The sequence below is a fragment of the Oncorhynchus gorbuscha genome, linkage group LG22 (assembly GCF_021184085.1).
Source record: "Oncorhynchus gorbuscha isolate QuinsamMale2020 ecotype Even-year linkage group LG22, OgorEven_v1.0, whole genome shotgun sequence".
Lineage (NCBI taxonomy): Eukaryota > Metazoa > Chordata > Actinopteri > Salmoniformes > Salmonidae > Oncorhynchus > Oncorhynchus gorbuscha.
In genome coordinates this window covers 37524416-37543530 of record NC_060194.1, presented here as the reverse complement: position 1 = coordinate 37543530, position 19115 = coordinate 37524416, and the positions used below count along the sequence as shown (strand labels likewise).

Below are 19115 nucleotides of genomic sequence, written 5' to 3'. Positions count from 1 at the left end.
AAGAACCTTGGCGTGATCCTGGACAACACCCTGTCGTTCTCAACTAACATCAAGGCGGTGGCCCGTTCCTGTAGGTTCATGCTCTACAACATCCGCAGAGTACGACCCTGCCTCACACAGGAAGCGGCGCAGGTCCTAATCCAGGCACTTGTCATCTCCCGTCTGGATTACTGCAACTCGCTGTTGGCTGGGCTCCCTGCCTGTGCCATTAAACCCCTTCAACTCATCCAGAACGCCGCAGCCCGTCTGGTGTTCAACCTTCCCAAGTTCTCTCACGTCACCCCGCTCCTCCGTTCTCTCCACTGGCTTCCAGTTGAAGCTCGCATCCGCTACAAGACCATGGTGCTTGCCTACGGAGCTGTGAGGGGAACGGCACCTCAGTACCTCCAGGCTCTGATCAGGCCCTACACCCAAACAAGGGCACTGCGTTCATCCACCTCTGGCCTGCTCGCCTCCCTACCACTGAGGAAGTACAGCTCCCGCTCAGCCCAGTCAAAACTGTTCGCTGCCCTGGCCCCCCAATGGTGGAACAAACTCCCTCACGACGCCAGGACAGCAGAGTCAATCACCACCTTCCGGAGACACCTGAAACCCCACCTCTTTAAGGAATACCTAGGATAGGTTAAGTAATCCCTCTCACCCCACCCCCCCTAAGTTTTAGATGCACTATTGTTAAGTGACTGTCCCACTGGATGTCATAAGGTGAATGCACCAATTTGTAAGTCGCTCTGGATAAGAGCGTCTGCTAAATGACTTAAATGTAATGTAAATGTAAACACTGAAGGGGTGGGAGCTAGCGAACTAGTTCTGAAGGGCTCTGGACAGCCACAGTGTTTGCAGGCTTTTGTCATTGCACACACACCCAATCAGAATATTCCACAACCTGGACTCTGGGGTAGACGTAACATAGTAAAAGTACATCCCAGACACTCCACGTAGTATCATATGTTTTGTTTTGTTAGGTATGTATTTATTTCTGGACGTTCATCATCCATATTGTATGATATGTTGCAAATCACGATGCGTACAATATTTTACGAATTGCATTTCATACTATATGTTCTCGAATTTGCAAAACATGATATGTTACATATTACAATTTGTTATGGCTAACATTAGCTAGGTGGCTAACGTTAGCTAAGCTTTGATTTTATTTTGTTAAGATCCCCAGTAGCCAGCATCAATGGTAACAGCTAGTTTTACTGGCATCCGTCACATAACGAAAAAGACATTAGAGACAAAAGACTTTACAATTGACATACATTTTAAAACGTGTGTGTGTGTGTGTGCCAATACATAGACACAAAAGGTAGGTCACATGGGGAGAGGCATTGTGCCCGAAGGTGTTACTTTCTTTTTAGTTTTTTTATCCAGGTTTGCTGTTCACTTGCCTTATATGAGATTGAAGGGAGTTCCATGCGATCATGGCCCTCTATGGTGCTTTACGTCTCCTTGAATTTGTTCTGGACCTGAGGACTGTGAAAAAACCACCAGTAGCATGTCTGGCGGGGTAAGTGTGTGTGTGTGTGTGTGTCAGTGTTGTGTGTAAGTTGGCTATGCAAACAATTTGGAGTTTCCAACAAATTAATGTTTCTTATAAAAAGAAGAAGTGATGCAGTCAGTATTTCCTCAACTCTTAGCCAAGAGACACTGGCATGCATAGTACTGATATTTGCCCTCTGATTACAATGAAAAGCAAAATATGCTGCTCTGTTCTGAGCCAGCTGCACCTTAAACAGGTCCTTCTTTGCAGCACTTGACCATATGACTGGACAATAATCAAGATAAGATAAAAACTAGAGCCTGCAGAATGTGGAGTGGAGTGTGGTGTCAAAAAAGCAGAGCATATCTTTATAATAGACAAACCTCTCCCCATCTTTAGTACCATTGAATCAATATATTTTGACTATGACAGTTTACAATCTAAGGTAACATCAACTAATTTAGCCTCCTCAAGTTGTTCAACAGCCACACCATTCATTACCAGATTCAGCTGAGGTCTAGAACTTGGGGAATGATTTGTACAAAATATAATTTTAGTTTTAGAGATGTTCAGGACCAGTATATTAATGGCCACCCATTCTAGAACTGACCGCAACTATTTGTTTAGGGTTGTAGTGATTTCACTATATGTGGTTGCTGACTTCCTGGTAAAAATAGAAGAGTAGAGGGCCAAGACATCTGCCCTGCGGTTCACCACACTTGACATGTTAACATTAGAGAAGCTTCCATTAAAGAAAACCAACCAACCCTCTGTGTTCTATTAGATAGATAGCTCTGAATTCACAATATAGCAGAGGTTGAAAATACCACAACACAGGTTATGGTCAATAATATCCAAGGCTGCACTGAAATCTAACTGTATAATAATAATAACAGCTCCCACAATATTCCTATGGTGAATAAAATATCAAGCATAGACTGTATAATACGGAATATGCATTTTACATTATGAAAAAATGAAATGTGAAAACGTGTCACTGTCTCTTTAACAACCTGTCATTTGTGTCAGTGCTGAAAGTCTGTTAATGTTTTTGCAAGGAAATAGCATTGTATTTGGTCAAACACCATTTTGTCCTACAGTTTGCTAAGAGCTAGCAGCAAGGTGATAGGTTGGCTGTTAGAATCAGTGAAGGTCGCTTTACCAATCTTTGGTAGCAGAATGACTTTGGCCTCCCTCCAGGCCTGAGGACAAACACCTTCCTCGAGGCTCAGATGAAATATATTACAGATAGGACTGGCTACAGAGTCAGCTTCCATCCTCAGTAACTTTCCATCTAAGTTGTCAGTGCCAGAAGGTTTGTCATTATTGTTCGATAACAATCATTTTCCACCTCTCCCACACTGACTTTACAAAATTAAAACTTACATTGCTTTTCTTTCATTATATGTTTTTGTATGCATGAATAGGACTGCTCACTGTTCATTGTTGGCATTTCTTGCCTAAATTTTCCCACTTTGCCAATTAAGTAATTATGAAAATAATTGGCAACATCAAATGGTTTTGTGATGAATAAGACATCTGATTTGCTGAAAGATGGAGTTGTCTTTCTGCCTATAATTTCATTAAAAATATTCCAAAGTGTTTTTATATCATTGATCTTGGCTTCATAATACAGTTTTTTGTTCTTTCTGTTTCAACCATACAGTTTTCAATTCCTCGTCAATGCATGGAGCCTTAACAGTTCTAACAGTCAGTTTCTTTACAGGTCAATGTTTATAATTTTAAGAAGAAATTTCATAAACTCATCAAGTGTAGATTCTGGATGATTCTCATTAATCACACCAGACCAAAAAATATTTTAAACATCCACATAAGTCACAGCAAAATCTTTTGTATAATCTCACTATTTTAGGCCCAGCTTTTGGAACCTTGGCTTTCCTGGATATAGCAGCGCATCACTACATCCAACAGATACAGCGTTAGAACAAAGTTTGACAGTATTAGTAACATTTTTATCAATACAGATGGATGATATAGTTCCTGTAGTGTTTGTAAACACCATGGCTGTTGATTGTGGCCTGTGGAATATTGTCCCACTCCTTTTCAATGGCTGTGCGAAGTTGCTGGACACGCTGTCGTACACGTCGATCCAGAGAATCCCAAAAATGCTTAATGGTGACATGTCTGGTGAGTATGCATGCCATGGAAGAACTGAGAGATTTTCAGATTCCATTAATTGTGTACCGATCCTTGTGCATTATAATGCTGAAACTTGAGGTGATGGCGGCAGATGAATGGCACAACAATGGGCCTCAGGATCTCGTCATACTATTTCTGTGCATTCAAATTGCCATTGATTAAATTAAATTCTGTTGGTTGTCTGTAACTTATGCCTCCCCATACCATAACCCCACCGCCACCATGGGGCATTCTGTTCACAACGTTGACATCAGCAAGCCACTCGCCAACGCAATGCCATACACGTGACCTGCCGTGTTGAGGCCGGTTGGATGTACTGCCAAATTCTCTAAAATGAGGTTGGAGGCGGCTCATGGTAGAGATATTAACATTACATTCTCTGGCAACAGCTCTGGTAGACATTCCTGCAGTCATTATGCAAATTGCACGCTCCCTTAAACTTGAGACATCTGTGGCATTGTGTTGCGACAAAACTGCACATTTTAGAGTGGCCTTTTATTGTCCCCAGAACAAGGTGCACATGTGTAATGATCATGCTGTTTAATCAGCTTCTTGATATGCCACACCTGTCAGGTGGATGGATTATTTTGGCAATGGAAGAATGCTAACAGGGATGTAAATACATTTGTGCAAAAATTTGAGAGATTTGGAACATTTCTGGGATGTTTTATTTCAGCTCATGAAACATGGGACCAATACTTTACATGTTGAGTTTATATTTTTGTTCAGTGTAGATACTGACTGTTAGCACTTGGTGGCCTATAGCAACACCCTAAAATAATAGGCTTTTGATGATGCAGGTGAACCTGCAACCACAACACTTCAACTAGCGGTCGGGGTAGCCTAGTGGTGAGAGCGTTGGACTAGTAACCGGAAGGTTGCAAGTTCAAATCCCTGATGTACAAATCTCTCGTTCTGCCCCTGAACAGGCAGTTAACCCACTGTTCCTACGCTGTCATTGAAAATAAGAACTTGTTCTAAACTGACTTGCCTAGTTAAATAAATAAAAGGTTAAAGCTAGCTATCATGCTAAGTAGTTGCACATTTTCTAATTAGCTAAAATTGTCCATGAGATTCAAACACACAACTTTTGGGTTGCTAGACATTCGCATTATACGACCACCCTACTTTCATTTTTTACCTAAGTGACCTTCTGTCTTAGGTCTACTAATGTCCTAGATTTACATTTACTAGTCTATAAGACGAGGCTGTACATTCAAATAATTATTTTGAATCAAATAGCAGCAAAAACCTGCACGAACTACAGCCTGATCTTGGTGCGGAAATGGAACAGGGGTGTGGATGAGGCTGCTGCTGTAGGAGACAACGTCCTCTGGTCATTCCTTTGCATTGGGACAGCTACAAGAGCCATCTAACAGAGGGCTTCAGTTCATAGTACGATATTCTTCATCACACACAGCAATCAAAGCTCTTTAGCAATAGGGATGTATGTCTTGAGGGATTATTCCACACGTTCTGCCGATTACACATGCTTCACATTCCCATTCATAGACAGTTGATCATACAAACAATTACACATGCTCCACATTCCCATTCAGACAGTTGATCACACAAACAATTACACATGCTCCACATTCCCATTCAGACACAGTTGATCACACAAACAATTACACATGCTCCACATTCCCATTCACAGTTGATACAAACAATTACACATGCTCCACATTCCCATTCAGACACAGTTGATCACACAAACAATTACACATGCTCCACATTCCCATTCACAGTTAATACAAACGATTACACATGCTCCACATTCCCATTCATAGACAGTTGATCATACAAACAATTACACATGCTCCACATTCCCATTCATAGACAGTTGATCATACAAACGATTACACATGCTCCACATTCCCATTCACACAGTTGATACAAACGATTACACATGCTCCACATTCCCATTCACACAGTTGATACAAACGATTACACATGCTCCACATTCCCATTCACACAGTTGATACAAATGATTACACATGCTCCACATTCCCATTCAGACACAGTTGATACAAACGATTACACATGCTCCACATTCCCATTCACACAGTTGATACAAATGATTACACATGCTCCACATTCCCATTCAGACACAGTTGATACAAACGATTACACATGCTCCACATTCCCATTCACACAGTTGATACAAATGATTACACATGCTCCACATTCCCATTCAGACACAGTTGATACAAACGATTACACATGCTCCACATTCCCATTCACACAGTTGATACAAACGATTACACATGCTCCACATTCCCATTCACACAGTTGATACAAACGATTACACATGCTCCACATTCCCATTCAGACACAGTTGATACAAACGATTACACATGCTCCACATTCCCATTCACACAGTTGATACAAATGATTACACATGCTCCACATTCCCATTCAGACACAGTTGATACAAACGATTACACATGCTCCACATTCCCATTCATAGACAGTTGATCATACAAACAATTACACATGCTCCACATTCCCATTCACACAGTTGATACAAACGATTACACATGCTCCACATTCCCATTCACACAGTTGATACAAACGATTACACATGCTCCACATTCCCATTCATACACAGTTGATACAAACGATTACACATGCTCCACATTCCCATTCATACACAGTTGATACAAACGATTACACATGCTCCACATTCCCATTCATAGACAGTTGATCATACAAATATACTCGAAAACCTTATATACAATCACTTTTTTTTCTCTTATAATAAAAATGCAGTTTCTCTCAGTACAGAAATATTTATCTTCATAACATTCTTTAGTCATTTCAAGTTGGCAGCATTCTTTGTTTTTATTTGTTTCTAAGTGGCATAAAAGGAGTACAAATGCTTATTTAGGACTGGAGCTAGTATATACACTGAACAGATCAGCGTTCCACCTTTCTCAGATAATATTCAACTCTCAGAACAAGCTATGGGTGTACTACTGGACACTTTTACACAGCTCAAATAAATACCACTCATTCAAAGATGGCACACCAGGTCACTCCAACACCACATCCAAACTGAGAAAATGAAAAATAATCACTAGAAAATCAGCCTAAACATTTCTTTTAAAATGAATTAAAACAAAATGAGATATTTTCAAATCTGCTTAGAGTCAAGAGCAAAACATAAGCTGAGGAAAAAGATAAGTGCCATGGACTAAATATATATATTTTCACTTTTTTTTTACCAGACACACACAGCACAATGCACTAGTAATGCCTTTAAGAGGCCATCAACAGCGTTCCTTTCTTCTTTACAGTGACTTTCCGTTCCTGCTACACCCAGGAATAAAAAGTTACCCTGATTAAGATTAAAAATGGTACTTTTGATATCAGTTTTTTCTTTCTTGTATACGGTAAGTCTCAATGCAAAGGTTATGCCTCGTTATTTACATCTGTTTTGAATGCTACTAGCCCATTATCAGACTGAGTGAAATTGTAACTCAAGACAGCAATAATGTGAAATGTGTCTAGGTAAATGTAGGTTAAGATAGAAACTGGTTAAAAATGAAAAAAGACAACTGCCAAAACAATACGATTTACAGATAACTGTAAGTGAGTATATGTAGTTTGTTTGCGGCCACTGCTCAAATTACAATTGCAGATTTTTTTTCTAATTAAAAAAAACAAGATTTCCACCATTATTATTATCACGCATCATCACACTTCAAATGAACTTAAAAACGTGTTTTTACAGGGTGAATAAATTACAATGGTCTACAACATGCAAAAAACCTGTGAGCTCCCACCTCTCAAGCCCTAGGGTTAACCATCACTAGTTTACAAGCAGGTACAGGACAGCTCACCCTGAAGTCAAAGCATGTCATACATTTCCATACCTTCAATGGTGAAAACATGAGTTTGATTTTAGACGTGAACTATCCCTTTAAGGCAGGCACAAACACAAAAGCATCAGGCTCTTCATAAAGTCTGACACAGAAAACATTAACACACAGAAAACAAAAACCAAACATAGGCTGCAGAAGCAGACGACACGTGATAACGATGTTAAAAAAAAGAAAAACAATAAATAAACATTCAATAAAAGGACAAACTTCGTATTTGGCAGGTATGCACAGTGTCTGTCAAAAAACAGAATCACTTGGGGGAAAGTTCCAGAGTCCTCTTCTTCCTCTTCTGGGGAAAGCACCAATATGGGTATGGTGGTGTGACCTTGTGATGTCACACTGGCTATGATGGGCGGTGAGGCAGTGGAAGAAGACTCCTCTATCGGCTTGACGACCTGGCCTTGGGTATGTGAAAGGACCCTAGCCTACCAGAGGCCTAGGAAGAGATAAGGGGTCGGACTTGTTGTGTGCAGTACATTATTTCCTATGGGCTTGTTCCCCCACCCCGCTTGTTCCCCCACCCCGCTTGTTCCCCCACCCCGCTTGTTCCCCCTGCCGGACAGCTGCGCCCCTCTGGCTACCGGATCCTGGTGAACAGGTTTAAAACAGACACAGACTCCTGCAGAGGAAGAGAGCAGGGGTCAGATCTCTAAAACACAAGAATCCTCTATATCAGCTGAGACAGTGGTTTTGCTTATTGGGTTGTTATTGGTAACAAAATGGTAGACTTCATATGGGGCAAACCCAGCACAAAGATCTATGTTCGCCAATCAATATGAGGTGCCTGGCTACCTTGGTGGACCTCATCTTGCTGAAGACGTTCCAGAAGCGCAGAGTCTCGTCTCCAGCTCCTGTGACGATGGCCTCTCCGTCTGGGGACATGGCCAGGTAAAGCACTCTGTAGGAGTGGCCTGTGAGTTTGGCCACCTGTGTGAGGGAGGGGTACTTCCACACTAAGATCTGGTTCTGGGAGTAGCCGTGTGTGCTTACCTGGAGGTAAAAATGATTTCCTTTAAAAAGGGCCTGTCTTTGTGCCAAATATATGGAAAATATCACATTTCATACAAATTTTTGTTTCCCACAGAATGACCCTAAAAAGCCGCCCCTACCTACGTACCAGTTCATTGGTGTGCTTGGACCAGGCCAGGTTGCAGACCTGGGAGCCCGTGTCGGTGCACTGCAGGGGCTGGCCTGTCAGGGTGTTCCAGAAGCGGATGCAGCGGTCGGCCGTGCCCCCTCCAGACGCCAGCAGGCCATGCTGATGAGGGGACCAGGCGATGGCCTTCACTGCTGCCAGGTGCTCCGTGTACTGCTGCACCGGGAGAACGCTGGAGTGGTTCCACACCAGCAGCTATGGGGAGGGATTGTTATTTTTCTGGGAAGTTAATGCCATAGGATAAGGTTTTAGCAGGAGTGTACAATAGTTATTCAAGAGGTTTGTGTTTGTCCTGTAATCCCCCTGAGGCCAGTAGCTGGTGGTCTGTGCTGTGTGTACCTTGAAGTCATTTCCCCCTGAGGCCAGAAGCTGGTGGTCTGTGCTGTGTGTACCTTGTTGTCATTTCCCCCCCCAAGGCCAGTAGCTGGTGGTCTGTGCTGTGTGTACCTTGTAATTTCCCCCTGAGGCCAGAAGCTGGTGGTCTGTGCTGTGTGTACCTTGTTGTCATTTCCCCCCCAAGGCCAGTAGCTGGTGGTCTGTGCTGTGTGTACCTTGTAATTTCCCCCTGAGGCCAGAAGCTGGTGGTCTGTGCTGTGTGTACCTTGATGTCATTTCCCCCTGAGGCCAGAAGCTGGTGGTCGGTGCTGTGTGTACCTTGTTGTCATTTCCCCCTGAGGCCAGAAGCTGGTGGTCTGTGCTGTGTGTACCTTGTAATTTCCCCTGAGGCCAGTAGCTGGTGGTCGGTGCTGTGTGTACCTTGTAATTTCCCCTGAGGCCAGTAGCTGGTGTTCTGTACTGTGTGTACCTTGTAATTTCCCCTGAGGCCAGTAGCTGGTGGTCGGTGCTGTGTGTACCTTGTTGTCATTTCCCCCTGAGGCCAGAAGCTGGTGGTCTGTGCTGTGTGTACCTTGTAATTTCCCCTGAGGCCAGTAGCTGGTGGTCTGTGCTGTGTGTACCTTGTAATTTCCCCTGAGGCCAGTAGCTGGTGGTCGGTGCTGTGTGTACCTTGTTGTCATTTCCCCCTGAGGCCAGTAGCTGGTGGTCGGTGCTCCACTTGAGGCCGCAAACTTCCTGTCGGTGTCCCTGGAGACGTCGTTCTGACTGGAGGGGCGGGGCTCGGATGTCCCTCTGCAGGATAACCCTGTCACGACTGCCAGATGACAACTGGTCGGCATTCCACGCCAACGCACCTAGAGAGAAAGATTTAGCAAAAAATATAGAAAACAGCTGAAATGCACTCAGTTTTCATAGTTTTCTTTTGACTTAAGGATGAATATTTCATGATGAAGCCATAGCAATAGAATTACTAGATATTATATTCCATTGTTGCAGCACTACCGAGGAGAAGCTCTCATCTTCCCTCTGTAGGACAGCCAGCCTCCTCCTACTCACCCACTCTGGCTGTGTGTCCCTCCAGTACTGACAGTTTCTTCCCTGCTGCCGCGTCCCAGATCTGTACATAGCCCTTATGAGTCCCCACCGCTACTAAGTTCCCCTTGAGAAACCACACACACAAAAGAGTACAATAACCAGACACACATGGCATCAGGGCAAATCCATCACACCCCCTGAAGCGTATAGAGCCAGGACTACAGAGCCCTGGAGGTATAGGGTAAACTGTAAATAAGGGGTGTACATGACAACACATAGGAGTTAAAGCAGACAGACTCACCCTCTCTGACCAGCCCACTGACGTGACAGAGTCCCCTTCCACTGACAAGTCACACAGACGCGTCACCTGAAGACCAAAAGACACAATCCATAGATTGTCAATTTCCAACTCACATCATATGAAAGAGTTTACGAGAGAGGCATTTGCGATAAATGGAGACAGTGTCACTGATTTCAGTGTGATAACACAAACATTCACACACACACCTGGCTAGTGCAGGCGCTCCAGAGGTAGACGCAGGTTCCCAGGCCGACACTGAGGACGTTGAGGGAGGACCAGTCCACCAGGTTGAGATAGAAGTCATCCTGCAGCTCTGGAGCATCAAGCACCTTGAAGGGGATCTTCGAGATCTTACGCGTGGGTTTCCTAGGCGACCGTAACAGCTTCTGACTACAAGGAGGGAGACAAGACGGATGACTCATTCAATGTGACACAGAAAATACTCATTATAATGAAATGAGAGGGAGAGGAGAACTAGAATACCACTGTTAGCCATATAATATAAAACCAATGCATAGGTGAAAGTGGTGAATACCTGTTGCTGCTAACAGGAGACAAGGAGTATGGAGACACTGTGTTGCCATCCTCAGGTAGAGATCGTTTGGCACTGACAGAATACTGTCAACACAAACAACTGGCATATTTAGTGTCAAAGGTAAACATGTTGTACGACTAACAAATTAAAACTGCAGCACACACAATACACTAGCCCTGGTAGCTTTGAAAAAGATGCTATTCCAACAGAATGTATAAGGGCCTATGTTAAGTACACTGAAGAGGCTCCTCTTGGCGGGGGTGGAGGGCTGGAGGCGACGGTCCTCTGACTGGGGATCCTGGACCTTCTCTATGCCTGCCCCCAGCAGCTCATTCTTCAGTAGGGCAGAGTACGCCAGACCGTCCGCTAGGAGGGAAGGGGTATGTTAATCTCCATTTTAATGGGAATGAATGAATAAAACAGATTCAATGCACACTACAGAAACACAATAAATTCAACTGAGTCAAGAGGCTCACCTTTGCTAGTGTCTGTAGTGCCATCCTTTGTCTTCCTGTTCTGATTGTGAGACTTCTCATTCTCCTACACAACAACATTAACAGTGACTAATATGTAGAGACATTAGAGGAGCGCTTCATTGGTTTATAGTTAATCCATGAGGTGTGCTTTGATCATGGGGTGAAATACAGTAGATGATTTGATGCTGGATAGTAAACAATACCGGAGAAGCCTTTGTAACCAAACTTCCGGAAGTAATCAAGGCACTCATGTAGTGGAACAATTTTAAAAGCCTTTATTGTTTAATGCATAGCAAAAAATGTTAAATGCACCGACATGTTGCGGCTACAACACCCTTCATTAGGGTGACAGAAAACAGAAACCCAGCAACTGACACGATCAACACAGATAAAACTCGGGGCACAAAAAAAATCCCAAAGTTCATTGTGGGGGGACTCACGTTGATGCGGTGGAAGTTGACGCTCCAGTTGGCGCCGGCGCGGGAGGGGATGAAGCGGTCGCCATGTTTGCTTGGTGACGACAGGGGGGAGTTGGTGGGTGTCAGGGCTCGTACTGTATCTATGGCCTTCTTCATGGGGAGAGAGAAGGGGATACAGGGTCAGAGAGGGACTCGTTCACAGAGAGGACAATTGAACCACGAAAGATGAGAAAAGGACAACCATTGCACATTAATAGCTCATGAGATCTGCAGAGACCAGGCGAGATAAACAATTAACCAAGGGGGTTTCGTGATTCACGGATGAGGTGTTCAATAGAGATACAGTTAAAAGGAATGCTCTAAGATGTAGCCTATGGAGAGAGGAGGGGTGAAACTCGACGTAAAGTAAACAGGAGGGGTCAAGGAGGAGGTGGTTTTAATGCAGACAAAACATCAGGGGATCTGACAGAGCGACTAAATGAATAAAACCATAACTTTTAGACTTCACACACTGTTGGACAGCAAAGCTCTCGTGTCACACATCAGACATCCTCTTCAGTCTTCACAAAGCAGTTTTGTTATTAAACATGTAAGGGGTGAGCCAGTATCAGACTATTGTCAAGCTAATCTGAAAAAATCTTAGTCTTTGTTTCAGTAGCTGTCAACTTCAAACACTGACAGTGTGTTCTGCTTAGGCTAAATGTATGTCTGATATAGTTTAGCAAGAAAATAATACACAAACTGGTTCTCTAGTACAGCCTACTGGTACACCTGACATAATTTCAGGGGATTTGTATCTCTTACAGATGCCAACATCTAGATGTATTTGTCTGAATTGGTTGGCACACTCAGCTGACAGCATAATGTTCAGGGATTTCAAGAGTAAGTTCTAGTTCAGTTGATGGGGCGTAGCATATGTTGACCATATGTCAGATCCCCTGATGTTTTGTCTGCATGTTGACCATATGCTACGCCCCACTGAACTGGTCAACATATGCTACGCCCCATCAACTGAACTAGAACTTACTCTTGAAATCCCTGAACATTATGCTGTCAGCTGAGTGTGCCAACCAATTCAGACAAATACATCTAGATGTTGGCATCTGTAACATCATATGCCACCTCAATACAGAATGATATTGTGCAACACAAGTCAATCCAGAATAATACACAACTTTTATTGAGTCTATACACTTACTAAAGGGCTGGCATTCTCGTTCTGGATGTTGATCTGCCTGAGCAGCCGACACTCATAGTCCTGGTCCATGTCTGTAAAGGAGCACATTTACATTGTCATTTAACGAACTCTTATCCAGAGCAACTACGGCTAAGTACCTTGCTCAAGGGCACATCTACAGATTTTTCACCTAGTCGGCTCGCAGATTTGAACCAGCAACCTTCTGGTTACCAGCACAATGCTCTTAACTGCTAGGCTACCTGCCGCCCTACAACAGGGACGTAGTAGACCAACTCATTATTTGGACACTGTAGCAACAGCAACAAAAATTTGAGCTTCAATTGGACAAATGCAGGTAAGTCCCTCCTCATTTTGTTCCATTTCACTCTATAAATTCACCCCAGAAAAGATACATCATGGATATAACTTCAAACATTGTCATCTACACAGATCCTCAAAAAAGTATACTTTTTTATTTAACTAAGTAAGTCAGTTAAGAACAAATTCTTATTTACAATGACGGCCTTGTTAACTGCCTTGTTCAGGGGCAGAACGACACATTTTTACTTTGCCAACTCAGGGATTCGACCCAGCAACCTTTTGGTTACTGGCCCAACGCTCTAACCACAAGGCTACCTGCCGCCTCCATGACAGTGTCTCCCAACCAGGGGTACTTGGCCTACTGGTAAAATTGACTTGACTTCAGCAGTACTCCTGGCAGAGCAAATTTTACTTGGTGGTACAGTAACCCAAAAAGGTTGGGAACCACTACTATATTATACTGTGTGGTGTATATAAACTCAACACCTCAGATTCATGGCACTGCTTTTACTTCTGGAAATTGTACCCAACTATTGGGGTCGTTTTGTGTGGAGACTTGACCAGCTGGTTCACTAATCTCGATTTATCTTCTGTCGTGCTTGTTGTGTATATAGTATCATCAGAAACCTGTTGGCATTGCTTATTGATGTCGTGACCTGTAAACTTAGCCCATTGACAGAAGGCCTCAGAACGGGTGAGCATCACTTCCATCCCATAACTAACATCACGCTTGTCACTTTCATGTATCTCGATGGGAGTGGAAATATGCGGATTTCTTGGAATTTCGTATTAAAGTTCTTACCAGTCTGCTCAACAAATACTAATCGATGTTGTAGACAGCTAACGTTAGCTAATTAGTCGACAAAACCTGAGTGCTCGTTGCACTAGCTAGCTACAAAGCCAACGTTAGCTAGTTAGGCATTAATAGCTAGCTAACGTAGTTCAAGACAAGAGAGCCAACATGGGCGCCACTTTTAAACACCATTAGATAAGGCCACTGATAGTAGCTAGACTACCATTAACACGCTGAATAGGCTACAAGTTAGCACTATCTAGCTAACGTTAGCTATTGTGATTGTTTATCTCCAAACGTTCGAACTTGTTTCTCACACAATTATTTTTCAGATTGACCTACCGTGCAGCGTCAAAGACTCTCAGTTATGCACCAAGTTTGAGACGGTTTGTTTGGCTAGATTTTTTGTAAAATAAATAAATTTTATTTATTCTCCAGCCCAGACAGAGACAAATGTTTAGACCAACAAATCGAACAAACGCTCGACTGGGATTCGCAAAGCAACATGGGAATGGCGCGGTGACGTCACTGTTTTTGAATCACACATTTTACGTCGCCAAGGGAACAGAGGGTTTCCACTAGTTAGCACAGCCACAAAGTCAACACTAAGCTTTTCGGTCATAATTTAAGGTTAGGGTTAAGCATGACGTTAGCAGTATGGTTAAGGTTAGGTGTACAATCAGATTTTATGAAGAGAAATGGTAGAAAAAGTTTTTTTTTTTTTACATTGTGTTTATGGTAACGAAGGACTACCAGGCATAGGGGCCGGCAGGGAGGTGAAACCAGTGACCATAGTTTCTAAACCATCTTTGATGAAACATCTTTAAGAGGACATTACTGTGCTAAAGATATTTACCATTGATAACCCAATCATAAAAAATGCAATTACTTTGAAGTGAAACTAAGATGAAAGAAGAAGCATCATAATGGGATAGTCTTTTTGTTACAGTTGAGACATTTCATTGAAAGCTAATAATGGGCTCGTTTGACTAGTAAGGCTAAAGCAACCGACTGTAATCTGCAACATAAAATGTTTTCTTTATAATGTCGAAATAAACATGTCTCCAACCCCCATATCACACACTCATGAACTGAAATCATATGTGTGTTCAATATACAATCAATTGAGAGAGAGCCTCAAATATCACACTAATTTGTATATATCCCAGGTAAATTAGATTATGTTAATGATAGGTCGTTTGCGAACGAGTCGGCTCTTATCGGTGAACGTTGGGAGCCGGCTCACATATCAGAAGAGCCAAATATATTTATATTTAAAAAAATAACATATAAATAATCAAAATATTTAAATGAATATAACTAACTCATTCAAAGAACGAAAAAAATAAAATAATATAGTCCTAAATTGCCAAGCGCAGACACATTCGTTCTGACCGTCTGCTCAGACTAAGCCGCACCTGCTGTTCCTCTCAATCAGACACGCTGTGTTAACCAATGAACCAAAGATGCGCGAGGGAGGGCGGAGCCAACTCGCTCACCATCACACACGTAGCAGACGAAGAGAGAACGGTAGGACAGCTGTGAAAACAACAGCTGGAAAATGAGTCTAAAGCACAGTAGCATTTCGATGCATTTTAATAAACAAGACAATGTTAGAGCACAGTGTAGAATTTGCCAAAACAAAATCTCATATTAAAGCCGGTTCTACGCACAAGCTACACCGGTTTATGCGGCTTCGAGAAACTAGCGGGCCTGCTAGTGATAGTGGTGGAGCCAGTACCACTCAGTCAAGTAGGCCTACTCCGCGACCCACAGCACCAAAGTCTATGTCTGTAGCAAAACAAGGCCAAATTGATATTGCATTGGCTAAAATGATTGCCACCGATTTCCAGCCATTTTCGATCGTGGAGGACAGAGGTTTTAGAAATTATAGCAATAGTCTAAATCCAATGTACACAATTCAAAGCAGGAAAACCCTTTCAAAATCACTTATTCCACAACTGTATGGGAGCACACAGGCATCAGTGCTGGAAAGAGTCCAAAAAGCTACTGCAGTTTGCCTTAACACTGTAACATAAGCAAAGCCATGAAAATCTTAAAATGGACCCATCATCCATGTCTTGCCCACACAATCAACCTGATTGTAAGAGATTCTCTGAAGGAGCACAGTAGGTGCTGAAAAACTCAAGTCTACACAACGCCAGATGGGGATGCCTGAGCTGAGGCCTAAACAAGACTGCACTACAAGGTGGAATTCAACATGTTATATGTTGAAGCGGTTTCTTGAGTCAAAGGATGCCATCATCTCTACCCTGGTCATTGTTAATGCACCTGTTGATGCTCTGACCCAAGAGGAATGGGAGGTGGTGGAGGAGGTGTGCAGAGTCCTGGAACCCTTTGAGCAGGTTACTGTGGAGATCAGTGGAGAGAGGTAGAGTAAGCAGTTATTACTACATCATTATTTAATCCAGTATTTTATATGTATATGAGCAGTAGATGAGAATGTAGAATCAGTAGACAAAACATGAACCTGAACTAATAAGTTACTGTTCTCTCTTTTCAGCTGTGTGACAGCCTCAAAAGTGAAACTCCCGTGTAAGGGTCTGCAGCAAATCACAGCCAGCCGTCAGAGAGAAGCAAATGTAACCACAGGACATGCGACAGAGTTGATGGACACCCTATGTTCATCAATGGACAGAAAGTTCCACAGAATGGAATATGATCACATGCTATCAGAAACCGCTGCACTTGACCCCAGGTTTAAGAAGTTAGCCTTCAGTGATGCCAGAGTGATTGATGAGGCTCTTCAAAGAATAACCTCAGCAGCAGGGAGGGACAGCCCCAGCAGTCAGCTGGCTCAGGCACCAGGGCAACAGGGCAACAGGATGAAGAGGGAGCAGAAAACCAGCAGTAGTGCCACAAACATCTGCTGTTTGACGAGAGAGCAACTGGGGATGCAGCACAAAGGAATCCTTCAGCAGATGCCATAATGGAGGTCATTTATTTCCATTTTTGGGATGTTGCAGTTTTGCAAATGGTTATTTATTTTTCTTTGATATGGTGCAATATTCTATTACGCTGCTTTGATTGTATTAGTTTTGAATGGTTAGATTTATATGTACTTTGTTTAAATACATTAAAAAGTTATACTTTAAATGCAAATGTTTAATAGCATTCCTTTTCATAACAAACCAATGCATTTTTAAATACTTTGTGGTTAAGGTAGAGAATGATTTCATTTAACAATTTAATTAGAATTGTTTTAACACCAATCATAGTGAAACTATCGCAAACTGTTTGATTTGAAAAAATACAAAACATACATTTTTTGAAAGAGCCGTTTGGGAGTCAAAAGAGCTGTCTCTTTTTGGTGAGCTGAGCCAAACGAGCCGGCTCACAGAGCTGGAATGCCCATCACTAGTTTCTGTTTCAGTCATGTCTTTGGTCATGTTTGAGTGGGTCAAACAAAAACACCCTAATGTTTGGTTGACTGCTCCTACAGTTTTGCTTTGGTACTACAATTTAACTTTTGCCCGGCCCAGAAAGACAATTTCCATACACGGCCACATAGAGACGTCAGTTACCTCAGAAGTTAGTTCATAGCTAGCTAGCTAAGTTAGCCACACAATGCTACCGTAGCTAGTTAGCTTGTTGTACCTGTTGTTGGCACTTGTTGACTCGTGGTGTTGTGCCAGTCCCCGCTTCACTGCCATACCAGCCTGTTGATCCAGCATTACTATTCCCTAGCTTGGAGTGATCACAGAGCTCAGCGGTCCTGTAGGCTACTGGTCCTCACTTAACCGAGTCTACCAACACCGAGACAGACAGTCCACACTTGACAATGCCAGTAAGATAGCTTCATATGGGCAGGAGTATAACTTTCTCTCGAAGCATCTGAAGCCGATACAGCAGCAATTGAAGCATACACAGATATACACAGCATTGGAACACACTTTTATGTGAATTCACCATCTGTGGCTGCAGAGGGCACACTGCCGGTCAGTGCTGGAGAGGTTCCTCTGGGAGTCGAGGCAGCAGGCAGGGCACTTTTGTGTCACCCCAGGTGAGTCGGCACCAGGCTCACCCAGAGCCCTCTGTTGCACATATGTTTGTGTATATTAATTGTCCTGCGTTTTCCCCGCATTCCCAGCATAAGGCGCTCATAGATTCAGGCGCAGCTGGGAACTTTATTGACAGATCACTTGCCCATAGTTTAGGGATCCCTATTGTTCCAGTGGATATGCCCTTCCCAGTTCACACCCTAGATAGTTGACCATTGGGGTCGGGGCTAATTAGGGAGACCACCGCTCCACTGGGCATGGTTACGTGGGAGGATCACAAGGATAATTTTTTTATCTTCCCTTATTGATTCTCCTGCCTTTCCCGTGGTGCTGTGTATACCCTGGTTGGCCTGTCATGACCCCACTATTTTGTGGCAACAGAGGGCTCTCACGGGATAGTCACGAGAGTGCTCGGGGAGGTGTTTAGGGGTTTCCGTCAGTGCGACTACGATGGAAAGTCCAGACCAGGTCTCCACCGTGCGCATCCCCTCTGAATATGCCGATTTGGTTCTCGCTGTCATGTTTGTCATTTATTATCATGTCTTGTCCCTGTGCTCCCCATTCTATTCGTTTCCCTCTGCTGGTCTTATTAGGTTCTTTCCCTCTTTCTATCCCTCTCTCTCCCCCTCCCTCTCTCACTCTCTCGCTCTCTCTTCTCTCTATCGTTCCGTTCCTGCTCCCAGCTGTTCCTATTCCCCTAATCAATCATTTAGTCTTCCCACACCTGTTCCCGATCCTTTCCCCTGATTAGAGTCCCTATTTCTTCCTTTGTGTTCCGTTCCTGTCCTGTCGGTTCCTTGTTTAGAATTCACCGTGCTGTGATTGTGTATCGCCCTGTCGTGTCGTGTTTTCCTCAGATGCTGCGTGGTGAGCAGGTGTCTGAGTCTGTCTGGTTCGAGTGCCTTCCCGAGGCAACCTGCTGTTCACCTGCTGTTCAAGATCGAGTCTCCAGTTTGTCCTCGTCATTTCGAGTGAAAGTTGTGTTTTTTTGTTTGTATTCACTTTACTGGATTA

General features: G+C 43.2%; 2 protein-coding genes across 2 annotated transcripts; one reads left to right on the top strand and one right to left on the bottom strand.

Moving 5' to 3' along the window:
* Positions 1-6468: 6468 nt before the first annotated feature.
* Positions 6469-14584, bottom strand: LOC124009768 (fizzy-related protein homolog). Its single transcript, XM_046321919.1, has 13 exons — positions 14422-14584; positions 12987-13057; positions 11810-11938; positions 11370-11433; positions 11129-11259; positions 10894-10976; positions 10565-10748; positions 10359-10424; positions 10079-10181; positions 9692-9876; positions 8648-8881; positions 8323-8520; positions 6469-8149 (listed from the first exon to the last, which is right to left on the bottom strand). Exons 2-13 carry the CDS (start codon positions 13053-13055, stop codon positions 8108-8110), a joined length of 1488 nt encoding a protein of 495 aa, XP_046177875.1. The 5' UTR covers positions 13056-13057; positions 14422-14584; the 3' UTR covers positions 6469-8107.
* Positions 14585-15803: 1219 nt separating this feature from the next.
* Positions 15804-17144, top strand: LOC124009299 (zinc finger BED domain-containing protein 4-like). The gene is made up of 2 exons (XM_046320957.1): positions 15804-16471; positions 16604-17144. The coding sequence occupies exons 1-2, from the start codon at positions 16245-16247 to the stop codon at positions 17028-17030; spliced, it is 654 nt and encodes a 217-aa protein (XP_046176913.1). The 5' UTR covers positions 15804-16244; the 3' UTR covers positions 17031-17144.
* The last annotated feature ends 1971 nt before the right edge of the window (positions 17145-19115 follow it).

What these genes read in the sequence shown, in the direction of transcription:
- LOC124009299 (XM_046320957.1), top strand. Translation starts at nt 16,245, where the DNA reads ATGGGGATGCCTGAGCTGAGGCCTAAACAAGACTGCACTACAAGGTGG. An exon ending in GTGGAGATCAGTGGAGAGAG is followed by an intron (nt 16,472 to 16,603) that starts GTAGAGTAAGCA and finishes CTCTCTTTTCAG; the next exon opens with CTGTGTGACAGCCTCAAAAG.
- LOC124009768 (XM_046321919.1), bottom strand. Translation starts at nt 13,055, where the DNA reads ATGGACCAGGACTATGAGTGTCGGCTGCTCAGGCAGATCAACATCCAG. An exon ending in CAGTGGGCTGGTCAGAGAGG is followed by an intron (nt 10,182 to 10,358) that starts GTGAGTCTGTCT and finishes TGGTTTCTCAAG; the next exon opens with GGGAACTTAGTAGCGGTGGG. An exon ending in GCAAGATGAGGTCCACCAAG is followed by an intron (nt 8,150 to 8,322) that starts GTAGCCAGGCAC and finishes CTTCCTCTGCAG; the next exon opens with GAGTCTGTGTCTGTTTTAAA.